At 37.6% G+C, this 18522-nt stretch overlaps 1 protein-coding gene across 1 annotated transcript in view; it reads right to left on the reverse strand.

The window, feature by feature from the left end:
• The window catches only part of nbas (NBAS subunit of NRZ tethering complex), a 212561-nt gene that overhangs the window by 15394 nt on the left and 178645 nt on the right, over positions 1-18522 (reverse strand). Inside the window, exons 50-52 of the mRNA XM_087812214.1 lie at positions 13968-14107; positions 7690-7837; positions 3641-3775 (exon numbers count right to left, since the gene is read on the reverse strand). Of these exons, the coding sequence (XP_087668340.1) occupies positions 3641-3775; positions 7690-7837; positions 13968-14107 (423 nt within the window). The remainder of the gene's footprint in view (positions 1-3640; positions 3776-7689; positions 7838-13967; positions 14108-18522) is intronic.

Below are 18522 nucleotides of genomic sequence, written 5' to 3' on the forward strand. Positions count from 1 at the left end.
ACGGCTTCCTGGCAACACTCGGAGAATTTCTGATCACCAGAGCCGAACCCAAATCAATTATTTCTGATCCTTCAGTTAGACGACACTGATCCCCTCACGGGCCGGCCGCGGGGTTCAAGTGCTAGAACTTGAGATTGACTCTGATTCTCAGTCAAATTTCTCAAATCGGGTTTGGAGACTTTTTTTTAATCCAATTTCATCCTCACTGTCTGGAAGTAAAATTACAATTATATTTTGATGGGCAACTTCAGGAAATAACCCGAGACGACTTTGAGAGAGGAGTGAGATGAAATGATTAAAAAGAATGGATACAGAAATGAAACAGACTTTGAAGTATATTTTTACATTGTTGGGTCCAAGGATGATCTGTTTATCACAATACTGTGGTGACCGAGCAGGTCGTTCAATTATTGCTGAATTGTAGTCTCTGTTGTAGCGTCCTTGAGTAAGTCACCTTTACTGGTGGACATTGGGCTTTTTGGCAAACATCAGCCAAAACCATGCCGGCTAATGTGTAAACTACCGATGTGACTATTACTACTGATGTCTTATGAGTGAATAATGGGTTCTATAAAATGCTATATAAATGTGAGCCTTTTGAAACCAAACATACACACTTCATTATATATGTATGAAACTTAGCCTTGGCAACCTTCTTGAATGCTACATGACATTGGTTGCAAGCATTTCAATCAAGGCTTAAGTCACTTTTTTTAAGATTCCACAAAGAGAAAAACCAACACAACAATAGCCTTCCTCTCATTTTGCAGTTGAATAGACTTGCTGACTTTGGAAGCAGGTCTGGAGGCGTTTCAGTTTTCACGACATTTCCCGCCGTTTAAATTTATGAGCGGCGGAGATAAATACGTTCAGCTTCAGTCTTAATCGTTTCCATTTGTTATGAGCCACGATAGCTAAGTATTCCTACGATGACTGTGAGCTAGTTTAACAAACCCTCAGGACCTCTGACAGATGTTTCCAGTCATATCTTATAATGCACTGTAAAATGTGTTGGTGAAATAAAAAAATAAATGACCTAGCGATTGTTATTGTAGGTAGCTTGAGCATGATAGAGGATCTTCCACCTTTCTTCTGTTGTTACTGGAGCACGGCAGACGCATCAAACATATAAAGGATGTTAAGCATCACTCATGATCAGCTGTGTTCAATACAGAAGCTTCTCCATATTTCCCGTTATCACAAACATTTTTCCTCACAGCGGGGGGTCACGGCTGCCATCTGGAGATCATCAAGCATCTTTTCAGCGTCACCCGACAAAACAACACTTTAATACATTTATTTTCTCGACAGCTTCGCCTGCTCTCTTCCTCCGTTTGATCGCTTCTTCTCGTGTATCTCTTTACCCCTTCTCTGCATAAACACTCCAACCTTTCTCCTCCGCCAGATAACGGGAGGTGATTCTCATGTCAACTGATAACGCAGCACTGACGCTTTTATTTAATCGAGCAACTTGGATAGCTTCTTTTCTATCTGATCGGAGAACAAAAAGAGGTTCCGCGGGGTCTGAGTGGGTCTGGCACGGAACAATCGCTTATCTGAGCGAGAACCACACACTGCTGATGGTCCGATTAGCATGTTATCTAACATCCTGAAATCAGAGGGCGCAAAATCAGAAAATGGACAAGGTCGAATCAATATTAATATTCCGTATCCAACTAAAATTAATATCTGAGCGTGCTCTACCCTTGACAGCTACACAGACGGTCAGGAATAATTTAGTGGCATTTTCAAGGTAGAACATTTTTCGACCACAACTCAACGACCCTGATGTTGAACTCTGGATCCATTTTTGACAAGAAATACATTCGTATGAAACGTATATATTAAAATGCATGAGATTAAAATTTGAATTTTTGATGTCTTAAAAAGTAAACACATTATAAAACCTTGTAGAAAGTTATCAGGAATTGACATCAACAGTTGGCAGCTTGACTTTGTGCTATTTTAATATGAGTCATGTCATAAGAAGGAGTATTTTTTACAACTTAAATTATGTGTATTTTCTCATCTCCTTTTGAATAATAAAGTTAAAAAAATGATCCTGAAATCTGTCTGACATTGGCCACTCCTGTGTCACTTAGGTAGACAAATGAAGGTCAGGAAAATGGAGTCAATCAAACATGCCTGATCTTGGAAGATGCAGAGTAAACATGCACATCAGTGTTCCGCTGCCGATTGTTTTGCAGACATTTGGCAGTGATCTTCTGTTTCTCCTTAAAAAGAAGCAGATAGCGGTCCAGCTGCTGAGTTGCCCAACTTCTGCCTACTTCACCTGCGGTGTTGGTATGTTTCCATGCATCTCTTTCATGCTCTTGACACAGTAAAACCTTCTTCTACAGCATTAATGCGCCACTTTGGATTAGCTTCGCTACCTGAACAGCTTCAGTAGAGATTTTGCTTCATGCTACTACTATTTATCATGGCAACATGAAAAATGGAAAAGCCAGTATGAAGGGGACAGGAAAATGGTCTATGGTCTTCCACTGATTTTTAACCCGTCTCCTCTGTCATTTGCACAAACTGAACAGCAATCAGCTTAACATGACAGTTTGATAGTCCTACGGTGGGAAAACAAAGTTTACGCAAGTAGAAAATGTAGATATTTATATGTGTTTACGACTGTCCTTGACACAAACGTATTTTTCATTTATGTTTGAGAAACACTGTTTTAGGTTCTTAAAACATCACAGTATGAGAAGCAGAACAGAAGGGGAACATGGAGACAACAGCTTTCACTTGCAGGATGGGTTGCCAGATATGACTCATCAAGCCCTCAAACACATCGGCCAACAGAATATAAACTCATCTCAAACACACAATCTCCAACATGTAAAGCAATTAATATCAAGACAAATGGTTTTTATTTTCCAAACCAACACTTTTGAATGAGCCTAATATTTATAAAAAACAAACCTGGCAACATAGCTTCCATAACATCGTTGCCTGTCAATGTCTTCCATTCCAGAAATCCAGGTTGACAAGAAATTCTTTAACCTTTTTACAAAAGCTTTTTTTAGGTGGTATTTTTTTCCATGTGTAAAATTTTAATTATGTGCTCCAATGCAATGATTGTGTGTTATTTATGTTTTTCTTTAAACAAGTATATATACTGTAAATACCACTAGCTGACATACCTTGTGTTGCCCTGTTATATAGATGGATTTTGAAACTCAATAAACCCCCTTTAAACAATAGGGGAAAGAGAAGAGAGCATGTTAAGGGTTATTATGGGTCTGAAGATTGTAGAAAGGAATTTCATTCAAATTGTTCTTATATTGGATTTTTCATTGGGGGTCTTCAGCCCTCTTTCCATTGACCTAATGGGGTTGCCCCCCTCCCTTGAACCTCAACTGAAAGGTCAGTAGTCCACATGCTCAATTTCAAGCATCCAACGGTTTGGGAGCTCTTGAGAAATTGAGATCAGGCGGACACACACACACACACACACACACACACACACACACACACACACACACACACACACACACACACACACACACACACACACACACACACACACACACACACACACACACACACACACACACACACACACACACACACACACACACACACACACACACACACACACACACACACAGAGAGAGAGATCCCTTACCTCACTCATGCTGTTGATCTGATCCAGAGTCAGCTGCAGAAGTTGATCATCGCCGCTCTCGGCCATCAGCTTTAGCGCAGGCTGCTGCAGGACTGGTTGGTTTTTGAGCAGCAATGATGCTATCGATCCTATACACTGATGGAGAACAAAAACAAGATTAATTTCCATCAGATGCAAACAGATAAATATAGTTGACAAATCTCATATTAAGGTACTTGACCATTAACAAAGTTATTAAATGTTTATAAATATCTGTACGTTCAACACATGGTTAGGCAAATACATTTTCTAAGTAAGTAATTTATATTTGTAGAGTGCTTTTCCAGACCAGGTTCACAAAGCGCCTAAACAATCAAAACAATACCCATACAATATATACTCTAAAGGTCATGATAACACCGAGAACAACACAGGAGTCTCAGAAAATCAAGGAAAAGCCTGTACGAATAGCTGCATTATTAACGGCTGCTGTAATAAAATCTATAAAGCCCATACATAATAAGGGACAATAAAAAATGCCCTCAATAAAATGGAAAAACGTATCTTTCTATAACTAATAGAATAAAGATGTAATGCTTTAGATGTGGGGTAAGTGTAATTATGCTCTTATATAATAAATAAAAATGTTGTAAACTTTTTATTTTATTTTAGACATTCATATATTGTTATAGAGGTATACATCACAAAATAACTATCGGAAATGAGGATTGAGGATGAGATTTTATTAGATAAGATAAACTTTATTGATCCCTCTGGAGGTCTCCTTCAGGAAATTGTTTTTCCAGCTCACAGCAACACAGAGGATAGAATCATAAGACAAGAACATAGTGCAATAAAAAGAAAGGGCAAGATGACACAATCTAAATCTAAAGATACAGAACATAGATCAAACAAAAGGATAGAAAGATTAACATGGGATATCATCTTTGCACTCCACTCCTGCCTCAAACTGGGAATTAAACAGCCTAATAGCACCTGGCAGTGCAGTGCAAAGAATTATAAATTATAAAAAAGAAAACAAAAAGAATTGCGAAAAAACTTCAGCAAGTCTTACTTAGAAATGGTTAAAATAAAGTTTTGATAAAAAGTGTTTTTAAGCTGTGAAAAATGTCTTCAAGAGTTTTTCTCTAACATGACATGGGACACATACAAACATGGTTATTCATGTATGTGGTGAATATGTTAGCGGTTATTGATCAGTGGTAAGACTCAATGATTTATCTTACTGTTTTGATTCTAATCAGTTCAGTTTTATTGTTGGGTTCAGTGACAGCAGCCATTTCTTCTTAGTATTTAACAATATTTGTTATATCTCCTGCCAACAGGGATATAGAAGTAAACTTAATGATAGTTGGTTTAAACCAAACAACAATAATCCATGTAGCCATTAGCACAACTGTTGAAGATCTACATCATTCATTATGTGCCTCTCTCTGTCGATCCTGTCAACAACAATGGTTTTAAATGAGACGTGTCAAGCAAATGTATCAAATATAAAGACCACAACTGTACAAAAGTGCACCACTAGACCACATATACCTTCTGTCAGTTCTGTATCCACTCATATATAGATATCACGATGCAATCCGACTCCTGCATGCTCTGGCGGTTTCATCGCAGCAGATCCAAATTAAAGCCGCTGAGAACAAGTCAAATCGCTTTCTCCTCCACCCCCCTGAACGCTCCCACACTAATATAAGACAGGCGGGGAGAGACAGTGGCCTATTCACTCTGAATAGCATTAGTGCTAAACTAATATCACAGTTTTCTGGCGCTCCACGTACAGAATGGCATTAGGCCCGGCACAGCCGTGCTGCTCGGCGGGCTGTGAATTGCATTAGAGACCCTCGGATCACGAAAGAGTCTCGGCGCCGGTCGCGGGTTACAGAATGCACGGAGCTGATGTGAACACGCGGCTGTGGGTTACGAGCCTAATAGCTTCAGGCCACGGTGCTAAGATCGGGAGGTAAAAGGGGGGAGAGCGTTGGAAGGTGTTGAGTGCAAACACGCGACCTAATTTATTTGTCCAACTACCTGTTAGTAAAGTGCAGTTGCTTTTTGTTTTATTTCATTTTAGTTAATTTGCTGTTTTAACAGCACCTTGCAATGTATTATTTTGGAGGCGCCGAACATCGCTGACCTTCATTCACTATTTTAAATTCGACTATTGCTAGAGTTACTCATTTATTTTCTATTTTCTCTTCCTATTAGCATCACATTGTAAGTATTCTAAAGATTTGCCTGCATCTACTACATGTTTTCTTTGTGCAGTCAGATATTAGCCTCAATGATTGACTAAGCAATATCAAAGAAAATTACCATGAACTGAATTAGACTGTTTTGAAAATGTTTTGAAAATGTTAAGTTGGAAAGAAATTGTATTATTATTACAACTTGGTTAAGGACACATTTTAAACCACGTCAATTGTTTCACTACTAATCCAGAACATATAGATCCTGATCTAGATTTGTCATATTCAATATCATACGGTGACTCATACAAAGATTATTATTTTTATATCAATTATTTGATTGAGCCTCAAATAATTAAAAAACAACACGAAATACAGACTCCTACTTCCTGTAAGTAAATGTACATTTTGTTGAGCGCACGATTTAGAAAGCCTTGGACCCTTGTGTGATTAGGTTTGACTAAATAACTGATTTGAATAACTCAGAAAACTAGAATGCATTTAATGTTATTTTTCGGAGCTGTGGCTCAACAAGGGGTAGGCACTTAACCTTCCTTAGAATAACGCAGTCAATATGACATGAAGGCATTTCTTTCTACATACATTATTGTAAAATATTTTGTTTGTATTTCCCCCCTGATCTCCATTTTAAATGTTTTTTTTTTTTTCTGGTGGACGCGTTTTATTTTGAAAGATCCTTTTGACCAGAAGGTTTCTTCTGTAAGTGCTGGTCCATCATTTGATACGGGACAGTTTATAGTGAGCATTTCAGATGTATTTGAAATGTAAGTTTGTGTTACTACAGGTCCATGTATTGTGTGTCTATATCCATTCTTCAGTTTTCACGGTGCATAGAAATCTGGCGGTAAAATAAAGGCACCAGTATGAAAACTCAATGCCAGTTTTGGATTCATTCCGAGGGCATGCTACGATAATAACTAAAAAGAAGAAACGTTACGAGTTTCATATTTTTACTTTCATGAAGGTCACATAAACACAGTAAAAGAGACCCTTTTAGCCGCACGAACAATCACCTGAATTTACTTGAATAATGATAATCTACTTTTTTGCTAGTAAATGTGTAATTTTAGATACAATAGTGATGTTTTCTAAAATACTAGAGGTGGAAACAAATGCATCATCCACAAGTGGATTTTAGTGAACATCAGTCACTCTAAACCTGATTTATTCTCGTCAAGTTGTGTCTTTTATCTCTTTAAAATTGAAACATTTTGTTTTAAGAAGCGCAATAAACAGATTTTTAATGTTAAAAATTTCAAACGGAGAAAGATCAGATGGCTCGAGCACTCCGCAATCTTGTCGCTGCGATTAATAATATCAAACCAAGTACTGAGATTTAGTTTCAGATGACATTTGTATGCTTATCATCAACATTCATAATTTAATAACGACGGGGATTTACGCTCTGACTATTTACTTCCTCATCTTTCTCCCTCAGTGAAATAAAATAAATGAAACGAGCTCCAATTTTTAAATGACAAGATTTATTAGTTTAAAAAATCATTTATGATGCCACTAAACCACGACAAAAACTGTTGGTTTGTTGACTAAGCAACACAGAAATTACAACATTTATTGTGTTTGTAAGTTACTTAATACACTTTGAATTAATTAAATACCAATTAAGTACTTGAGATAAATTGCCGATGTCATCGTACTGTGTCATTCTATCGTGAACAAACCGAGAATAAGTGAATAAAAAAATTCATATTTCCTACTTAATTTAAGATGTAAATTGAATTTTGATCAGAATTTATTACCATGGAATTAGAAAATCTTCTGTCACATGAAATATTAAAGTGAATACAAGATTAAGGGACACTTTTGTGTGTTTACCTGCGTGGGAAGCTTGTGTTTGGTCTCGTAGAGCGACCGCACCGTGGCGACAATCTGCTGACCCAGGTCTACTCCCGCCTCGGGCCCTTGGCAGCGGGTCAGCAGGGCTGCAGTAAGAACCACCCAGGGGTTACGCTCAGATCCGGCCCTACAGACAACAAAAACAAACTGCAGATGAGAGAGGATTCTGGTGAGAGAAAGTGCTTTACTTAAAGATGGATCTATGGAGACAAATTCCTCTCAGATACGGTTCAGTCGGGCGAGAGTTTTGCTCACGATCAGGGGTTATAACACCAGCTCTAGACACCTGTGGGGTGACGTCTTGTTGTGCCTCAGCAAGAATCTTTCAATGTATTCAGTGGCAGTGGAGAGCTGTGATATATTTTCCCTCAAAAAATAAGTATAAAAGAATATATTTGCTTTCCTCAGCAGTTACCAGACGGAGCAATTTCAAAAGTTTCTCTTATGTTACTCAGGGCAAAATGAAAAACAGGATGTTGGAGGTTGGAGGTGAGGAAAAGAACATAATATATCTCAACTTTAAACAGCATGGAATCATTTTTTGAAATACTGAAAAATGTGTTTGACCAACAGTTTGCATTATTTTTTCGAGTTGCATAAATAGATCCAAATGTTTGTTATATGTATACATTCACAATTTTTTTTTTCTAATAATCAAATTTTACGCATACCGTATTTTCCGCAATATAAGGGGAACTTAAAAGCCTTTATTTCTCAAAAAATGACAATGTGCCTTATAATCCGGAGCGCCTTATATATGAACATTACCTGGTGGGTGACTTGTTTACAAACACTTTCATGACACTGAGCCGACAAGACGTGGGCGAAATTACGTCATTGCGTCATCACGAAGTGGGATTAAAGAAGCACGTCACATCTTGGTGGATGACTATGGAGTAAGATTACTGCCACCGTTTTGAAAGAGTGTGTCTTGGCCGTTGTACACTCAAAACTCTTTTTTTTTGCGAAAATCACTCTGATGCGCTCTCAAGCAGTCATACACGTGCGTTCAACATGTCATACATGCACGCTCTAGCTGTCATAGTTTCATGTGCTGCTGCTTGAAGCCTTTTAAACATCATTTGAACATCGTTACCATGGGAGTGAGCAGAGTTGTCAGAACGCTTAATAAAGTTAGAATTTATCTGACTGTTTTGTTGACATTCCCTTTAGCACAGCTTTATCTAGTGGATGCGAACTTTTGATTTGCTTAAAAAACAACAACATTTCAACCTTTAAAATGTTTGACCATTCGATATTCCGATGTCTCTGATATATTTCCATAGGTGAGCATCCACTCAAGTGCTAATAAGTACCTTATGCTGATGAATAACTAGCTAAAATAGTTTGTATTGTTCTATGGTTCCATGTGTTCATTTATCTTAAGTGTAACCAAAAGCATCAACGTATCGTGAGGTGAAGGATACATGACCTTTGCAGTGATGATAACGTGCAGATTTAATTTTAACAACTAAATATGACATGCCTGGCGCCCTCTACCTCATGTCACACTGCTCCATATTCATGACCTCACGTCTGGAGACGGAATCTTCTGCCGTCCCCGGATGAGCTTCAGATAATAGAAAAACAAGACAAATAGCACTTACACCCCCTTTTGTCCGTGACCTACCACTCCGCCGAGGACTGATGCGGACGAAAACACCGGCGTCCTATCAAGGCTCGCCGACATCATCCATTTAGAAACACCACATGACGCGAAAACAAAGAGAATCATCCCGAGGTTTGACGGCGACCTTGCAATGATTTATTATCTCTGTCATTCAAAAGTTGGCAAGTGAGCGAACAGGAATGAGCAAATATTAAACACCTCTCCGCTGAAGCCCCCCACTCACCCCCCTGTGCACACCGAGGGGACAGCTGCCAGCAATGACAAGCATCAATTTGTTTACGCTCTCATTTAGGGGCTCATCAACCCGGCGTCATTGCCCTCGAGGTAAACTCATCTATTTACTCAAGGCCATGGAAGACCATTGTTGCCACCAGCTCTGAGATCATTATGAATATCAGCAGCACGGAGGGAAGGAGACTCATTAGATCTCGGCTGACTGACATTCAAGAGATGATTCTTTAAACGACGGTGGCAGGAATCCAGGGTTGCATTTGAACTCCTCTAACAGGAGAATTAAAACACGACACGGCGCTTCGTCTTGCAGGTGTAGGACTTCTTAAATGGCCACAGTCGTCATATATATACGGGGAGAAGGGCACCTGGATGACAGTTTGAGGCAAAGTCGAAGGATCCATAAATATTCATACAGTGAATGAGGCGAAGCACTTTAACCCGAGCCATCGATCATAAACGCCGACCTGGATACAAGTATGAGGGTGAACACATCGTTTCTTGTGGTCAGGGGAGTCACGCTGACTCACTGCTACAGCTGGAATGTGTGCGTTTAATTAACATGTCGAGGAGAATGACAAGTATTTTAGATACGTGACAGATGAAATAGATGAAAAGGAACAAAAGAGGTGAGCTTTTTTGTTTCTTAAAACAAGATTAAAACACCTTAATAATCTACATCAGAGAAGGCTTTTGGTCAATATTGACGGCTTCTTTTAATATATTTTTGTTTTCACACTAGAAAAAAAACAAACTAAATAAATTACAATAGATGAAATATTTAATTTGTTGTTGCTACAATAATTCTTGTTATAATCCTTATATTTAGGGATTAATACAGTCCTTCCTCATCCCATGTCAGTTTTAAAAAACCTCCTATTTCGCCACTTCAAGAAGGGTTCACGCACAAATTCTGATGCCCTTTACACCCCTAGTACTTGTCGTTTTTTATTACAATCACTAGCTTCCTTTTGGGGTCAAATCTGCAACGGTCTCTTTTTGTCTTTTTTTCCCTTTAAGTTCCTTTGCTTCTGTGAGACGCTAGTTTAAAAATCATAAACTTTTTAAAATGACCACAGTTAAGCCACATATGGTGTTTGTTAGCATAGAAGCTAACATAGAAGCTGACATTTTGGGAAATCTGGTGTAAACCCCGCTCATGAAAAGATATAAGGTTAAGGCAAAACTATGCAAAAAATAAACGTTGTTCCTGCAGACACCAGTGTCACAAAAGAGAAACTGAAATGCCGTAAAACCTCTGTTGCACCATTGCCAAATACAGCATAGGATATCGTTTTCTAAATTTTTTACATAAAAAAATGAAATGATCTTGATATTTTCGTTTCTAATTTTTCTTAAAAAAAGTCTTAATGTGAAAAGACACTGACCCACTTACATAAAGCAGCTGGGTTTTCCCAGAGAGTTAGTGTGGGTCATAGAGGGGAAGTTTTGTAACGAAGATCATTGTCAAAGTAATTCTGCGAGACTTTAATAACAGGAAATATGAAGAAATTAAAGTCGATGTTCTTTATCAGGTAGGACTGAGTGGAACTAACAAAATTGTCCTTGTGTTTGAAGAAATGTCGAGGTTTCATTTGTAGTGGAAGCAGATCATTACCACTATTCTAGTATCAGGAACGTTAATGTCCTGAAAATATCTTGCTGACATTGTTTAAACCACAGAAATTAGTCACACAGCGGCATCATTCAGGGAGAAAAGTTTCCCAGGGAGTTTCTCAGATGCACACCAACAAAGAAAATATTCATCAGCCTTCAGGTTCACCTGAACTCTGGACAACATACTTTTAAAAGTTGCTCAGGTTCCACTGTCAGGGAAGCGGCACGTATAATGCAAAGTGATCCCAGCTCAGGCTTAACATTCTGGCTTATGAGCTACATCCCAAAATGACTTCAGTTTACTGAACGCATGCACGCTGCATTGCCTTGCCAGACTGAAATGAGGACGAGTGTAGTGATGAGAGAAGAAAAAAAAAAAGCTTAATCCATAATCACAACTGGGTTTGTAGTCAGAACTGTGTTTGTGTTTAAATCCGAAGCTCACTGTGGTGTAAAAAGAAGCGATCATAGCCGACTGTCCCAGCAGTGGTGGCTTTAATTCAGCCGTAAACTCACAAAGTCTCTGGAATTTGAGGATGAACTTGAAGCAGCTGTGGTGCCCAAAAACTAATCCCATTTTCTCCTGCGGCTGAATAGATCACTGCCAGGGAAAAAAAAACACTGAGTTCACACAATGAAATCTCAGCAGTCTATTACAAACAGTCTTTTTGATCTCCATCTCCAGCCTTCAAACAGTCTGAACATTTCCCAGTTAAGTTGGACGACTCAGAGCTGGCTTCACACCAACATATGTCACTAATAATACTTTTGTGGTTACTTTTTTTAGATGTGTGTTAACTTTAAGTGGAGCCAGTAAGTGGAAGTTTATTGCGATAAATGCTTCAATAAATCATGTACTCAGCAGTAGGGGAAAGACACACAAAAGTGTCACACGTACACCTCAAATCACAATCAAGTATTATTATTTCTGTGTGCTAGTTTATCGTGGTACTGTTAAGTATGGTCTCTTACAATAAACATTACAGATAGAAAATAATAACTCACACCAAACTAATTTGTTGAAATGAAATCAAAATATATGGTGGTACTTTTGAATAGAACTAACAAGAGAATACATTTGAAAGCTGTTGTAAGTGTGTACTTTATTGTGATTAAATCAAAGTCATTTTTATGTAAAGATTTATATTTTTACTTACACTTAAGTGGCCTTAAAACTTATTTTCAACCAGCTACTAGGACATACCGACTTGTTGACATTGTTAAATTAGATTATACTTCATGATATTAAAACTTGAATGCTCTAAAACAGTGGTCCTTAATTTAATTTAATTTCTGTTATGCGTCTTATAGGTGTTTTGTTTTGAAATAAATCTGGTATTTTCTCTGAAGTAACATTAGCCTGTGGGCTGGGAGTCCTTCTCTATTTGAGTATGTGCTTTTATGTTCAGAGTTGTGTTTTTTCGTATCCCTGCAGTGCGCCCCCTTCAGGAGCAGAGCAGGAATGCCCGTTTTCCTCCGCCCGCCCCCACCTTTCCTCAAGTGATTTAATGCAAGAAGAAGTTTGGCAGCCTTGGTGATTGTCTTGCTTTTTCCACTTCACCGTGATAAATTCCTCTTTTGTTCTGACATCACTGGCGATAAAGTTCCTTCGGAAGTTGTGGCTCCTGACACGTCAAGATGCTTGTTTCAGCCAAGATTACTCAAAAAATAAACCTCTAAACTAGTAGAAAAATGTATTTTATGAAGGTCGGTCCGTGAATATAATGCCCACATTAAACCGGTTTGCATTAAAAAAAAAGTTGGTGACTCAAGCTCTTACAGAAGAACTTTAAAATGGGTATTAAAAAGAAAAATTTCACTTCAAATCTTTCAATCGGTTCAAGATTGCTACCACAGAACCAGGAGGTAGAAGGTTGTTATTATGGGTGAGTCATAAAAGCAGTTGATTTTTTAAATCCGTTCATTTTTGCAAGACTCTCTATACTATTTGAGCCTATTGAAGATGCTTGTGTTTTTCTTTCTGTCTTTAAACAGAGGATGTATCAATTGGTAAAGCTAATGAATGTCAAATTATTAAAGCAATTTTTTTCCATGATGTAAAGTTACAAGTCAGAACACAGACAGTGGTGTGGAGTCAAGACTAACCCTTGCTCCTGAGAATCAGAATCAGAATCAGAATCCCTTTATTGTCCCGCGAGGGGAAATTCTTTTTAACAAACAGCAAGAGCAATATACCAGAAGAAAAATAAAACACTCAGAAATAAAATATTAAAAAAGAAAAGAAAAAATCTAAATAGAATAGAAAATAAATCTGCACTATATTATATACACAATCATATTTACAAAAATAACAAGAAAGGTGCAGTTAGACGATTATCTGGCTGTGTTCTTATTGTGGAGTCTGATTGCAGCAGGGAGGAAGGACCTGCGGTACCTCTCCCTCACACACCGAGGATGGAGCATCCTATCACTGATGGAGCTCCTCAATGCCCTCAGTGTGTGCTGGAGAGGGTGAGAGGGGGAGTTCCTCCTCATGGAGCCCAGCTTGCTCCGTATCCTCCTCCCAGTCACTTCCTCCACAGGATCCAGGGGGCGCCCTAGGACGTAACCAGCCTTCTTAATAAGGCTGTCCAGTTTAGCCCTATCCTTTGCTGTCATGCTGCTCCCCCAGCAGACCACACCGTTGAAGATGGCAGAGGCCACTACTGAGTCATAGAATGACTTCAGGAGTGGCCCCTGAGTATGGCGAGGTAAAGAAAAGTGGACCTCAGACCGTATCAATTACCTTGGAGAATGAGGTAAAGGTAAAATGACTCACACTTCTTCTTTCACCATGGGGGGCCAGGCTTGCAGGAGCAGAATGAGCAGCTGAAAGTCCGACCACATGCTTGCACCTTCCAGCAGCTCCGTGAAGAGCGTGTACCTCTTGTCCTCGTTCTCCACGTCTTCTATCTGAAACTGGATGACCAGAAAATGGAGTTAGTGAAGAATGAACAAATATTGTCAGCTTTTGACATAATTTTGAATATTCATTATCCTCGGTTCATTTACCTCAGGATCACACAGCCTTCGGGGTTTTAAAGGATTAACTTGACAAATGAATATTCACGGCACAGCTTAGTAGGGAAACGATGACCCTCAATATGAAGACTTTAACAACCTCAGAGGAGACGAAGAGGTAGAAACAAAAAAATGTTTTGGGTGAATTTCACCACAATCACAATGCTGTTGGAAATGTTTGAAAGCAAACACACTTCAACCCCTGTGTTATCTCAGGGTCAAGTTGACCGGAAAGCCCGAAAGCAAATGTGTTTGTGGTATCCCTTGTGTTGTCTCTGGGTCAAGGGATACCACAAACACATTTGTTGACCCTGTTGTGTACACCTTGACCCTGAGATAACACAAGGGTTAATGCTGAAGAATGCTTTTGAATTCATTATTATTTTAAATGGAGTATTTTATTTTCATGGAACATATTTTTGGATATATTCTTGTATTTTGTCCTTGTTTATTTTTTACTTCAATTAGGTTTTAACGATTATGAGACACTATAATTTTTTTTTCGTTATTTTGTTAAGTTATTAAAAACACAAAATTAATTTACTTGTCCTACAAATACACTTAAAAAATATATTTAACAAAACCATACTATATACTATACGATATTTGACCATACTATATATATATTTACAAATGTTTTCCCTTCTCAAATGTTCTTGTCATGTGTTGCTAACACTTTCTAGGATAACAAGCCATCAATTTTGTTTAAAAACTAGTTTAAAAATGTATTGGTGATGCAACATTGCTCTCCTTTCAACAGTATCTTACATTCCTCAAGGTTTACTAATCAGTCAAATAATTCTATTAATAAGGATATTATTAATGACAAAGAAAGCAGCAACAGAAAGATACTTTTCACGTCAAACGTGAGCTTGATTCTGTGTTGCCCTTCAGTATAATTAATTTTATTCAGTCTAGTTAAGAAGGTCCATGAACATTTATGACGGAAATATTGTCTTTGTTGTTGCATAAATGAATGACAGAAATAATGGCACAAAGAAAATCTGTGTTAAATAAGGGAGTTTGGCTCCATAGGAGTTGCTGGCCCATCAGAACCAAAAGTTCTGAGTCAGTTTTAAGTCATAAATCCTCACTCAGTTCTGAAGAGTGTTTGAAAGTGCCAGATCAAAGGTGTGTAAGGTGAAGTCCTTCAACTGATACGTCCTGTCCCAGAAGGTATAACACTTTTCAATTGACACAAGTGTAGGTTGAACCTAAGATAAAACGATGTAGAGTGCTTGAACTATGAATAAGTTGAAGAGCTGTTTTTGGTGTTTTCGTCTAACTGATCAGCTAATCAAAGTCATTTTGTTTCTCAACCTGTGACGCACAAAATTGCTGCTTTAAAATCATTAAAAACACCATCAATTGATGTAAAAATACAAATACAAAGCCCCGTAATTATTTATTTGTAATCAGAGCATATTCATATAATTGTGTTGCATTAAGATAAAATGGACCTGGACAAAGTACCATTTCAAACTGTAAAATATACTACAATTACAACAAAACTAATGACAGTCCAAGCCTGATATGCCTCACCCAATGGTAACTATAAAATGAACAATAGAAGAAGTAAATTGTTCTTCCTTTCATCAAAGATTTAAGCAAACAATAAAAGAAAAACATTAATTAAATCTGAATGTGTCTCCTTCTATTGTTCCTCTACTGAGACAAAAATCCAGAATGTTTTAATAAAATGTCCGCGTCTGAGTGGCACATTTTCATTTTAGGATTTTTATGACTAAACGAAAAGAAAAATCACTCACTAGGGTTGGATAAGAGGACAGAGAGTGACTGATATAAAATGTAGGAGTAGAAGACAAATTAGAGAAGCCAGAAATGTTACGTAAATGTGTTCTTTGAAACCCATCTATCCACTCCTGTATCCATCAGTATCATTCGAGTTTTTCAAGCTAATGTTGGTGCTTTATCTTCTTTAGTCGTCCCTCGGTCTGTGGAGCATGAACGTTGAAAATCATACATATTTAATCTAAAATGTAAAATCTCAGAATATTGAAAAATTTTAATTAAATACACCTTGTACTCAAATGTAAAGTAATGAAGAGTGAATTAGCCAAGATAAATAGTAACCAGTGTACCACGGAAGGAGGTACGCTATCGCTTAAAGGGCAACTAATGTGTTGATTTAAGTGCGTCTTAAATAGATCTTGAACTCTATTGTATCATCAGTATGTGTCTGTTTGTACAAAACTATCCTTTCATTGAAATATTTACATTAAAAAATGCACTAAAGAGTTGGACATTAATTGCAATTACACATTAGGTAATAGATAGATAGATGAGTCTTGGTCAATAGCGCTTCTACTTAATTCAAAGATAGTTTAGGGGTACTGGTGAAAATGCTACAATATACAAACAAGGGGTGTTAAAATTAACCAGTACAAACTAGAAATCGGTTTAAGATATGAATGCTTTATTTGTAACTGGATTGGTATAAATTCATTTTCAGGCCGTTAGATGTTCAGTGATCTATCGGTTGATTGACACTCAGCTATCAAATATGGCCGCTCTAATTTTGTGGGACTTCCCTATGGCAACAGTAGAGTTCTAGGTTGTGTCAGAAAGGTTAACAAGGCACCAACGCAAGGTAAAGCATAGAAAACTTTTGGGAATTTTCAAGAAGGAATAATAAGTGTGAAAAGCATCAATTAAGTACAGTAATAACACGAGTAATCTGAGAACACACCTGTTGAGATGGAATGATATTTGTATCTATTCACTTTAATGTGTCTTGTATTTGTGATACTTTAGTGTTGCATCTCCTCTTAATGCACTGCTTTCTATATTATCATTTCTACCTGAGCACATGGACACAGTAACAAAGTGTTTATTCATCTTTTATTCCATTATTTTATTTTACTAGTTGTAAACAATGGTATTAAATATTGAAATATTTTTTTAAAGCCTATGGAATACAATAATATTATTAATAGTACAATATCTTCCACAAGTAAAACACTAACAGTCCGTTTTAAGAAATTCTATTTGAATCTTAATATCCTTTTTTTTGGCATCATCCTTTTATCTATCTTCTTTATATTTGCACTTTGTCATCCCTTGCACTTTGTTCTTTTATCTGAACTTTGTTCTGGTTCTTGTTTTTATGAAACTATCGCCCGCTGTGAACTGGAAACCCAATATCCAGAACGAGATCTCCAGAGTGATATCTATTATTATATACTATATATTATAAAGTCTATCTAATCTAATCCGAATATAACACAGACTGTTTAGACATGTTAAACATGGTAGCATTGGTCTTGTGGCGAAATGATTTCACAGCTATTGTGAGATACTCGTGGATGTATGGCTCAAGTTATCCAGTTTTATGTATAGAAATCATTAATACACCACTTGGAAAATAAAACTACATTTGGTCATTCTAGCCGAAAAAGAAGAGCAACGACTTTACTCCGAATTAAAATCAGATAACAGGAGAAAAATACAAACTTTTCTTTTAAAAAAGAGGACGTAAGTGTTCTTCTATCTTGGGACTTGTTAACATGGAGGGAGGCGATAAGAATTTTTCAGTTCCCTTTGAAGTTTCCCCTCCGGATTTACTCACATGGAAAAAAAAGGTTTTGAGGAAGGAGTGGATTGACAGCAACCTTTTCTAAAGCAAAACAGTTTATGCACAATGAAATGAAAAAAAAATGAAAAAAAAGAGAATAAGATCCTCAATATAGATCAGAACTCATAAAAGCAGCATCGGCAGTAAAGGATGGGTCAAAGTCGAAACAATAAAACTGTAAATAAGGACTGTAAATAGCATTAAATATAACGAGTTTGAAGAGTGTATTTGGCCAAGTATGACACACACTACGGCCAAAAAATTCGAGAACCTGTGGTCTACATTTACAGCAGTGTTTCCTGTCAGCCAGCTGCAACCCCCCCGATATCAAGGGGTCAACAAACAATACGCTGCATAGAAACAGGGCTGTGTGACAGAGAGCTGCAAATGCATGAAAGCAAACACACAAAGCAAAAGCTGCAAGCCCTCACTGTTTGCAATTTCAAGCTTCAAAAGCACTTGGGCTTTTTTTCGCTTTCCCTGCTGGCGAGGGAAATTCACCGTTAATTTATGCCGTCCACATGCTACACGCTCGCCCACTGCGAACAGGAGTAGCCCGGCTTTTAGCTAAAACAATACACAGGGAGGAAGAAAGTGAGACGAAGGAGTTGACCATAAATATGGGTGGTCCTATATTTATGTCACATACTGTATATGAAAAAAGTACAAATCTGTCTCTCTGGTATTGTCAATAAAGTTTAGCTATCTAGCTATTGTT

Source organism: Callionymus lyra, chromosome 17, assembly GCF_982586985.1.
Source record: "Callionymus lyra chromosome 17, fCalLyr1.hap1.1, whole genome shotgun sequence".
In the NCBI taxonomy this organism is placed as follows: Eukaryota; Metazoa; Chordata; class Actinopteri; order Syngnathiformes; family Callionymidae; genus Callionymus; species Callionymus lyra.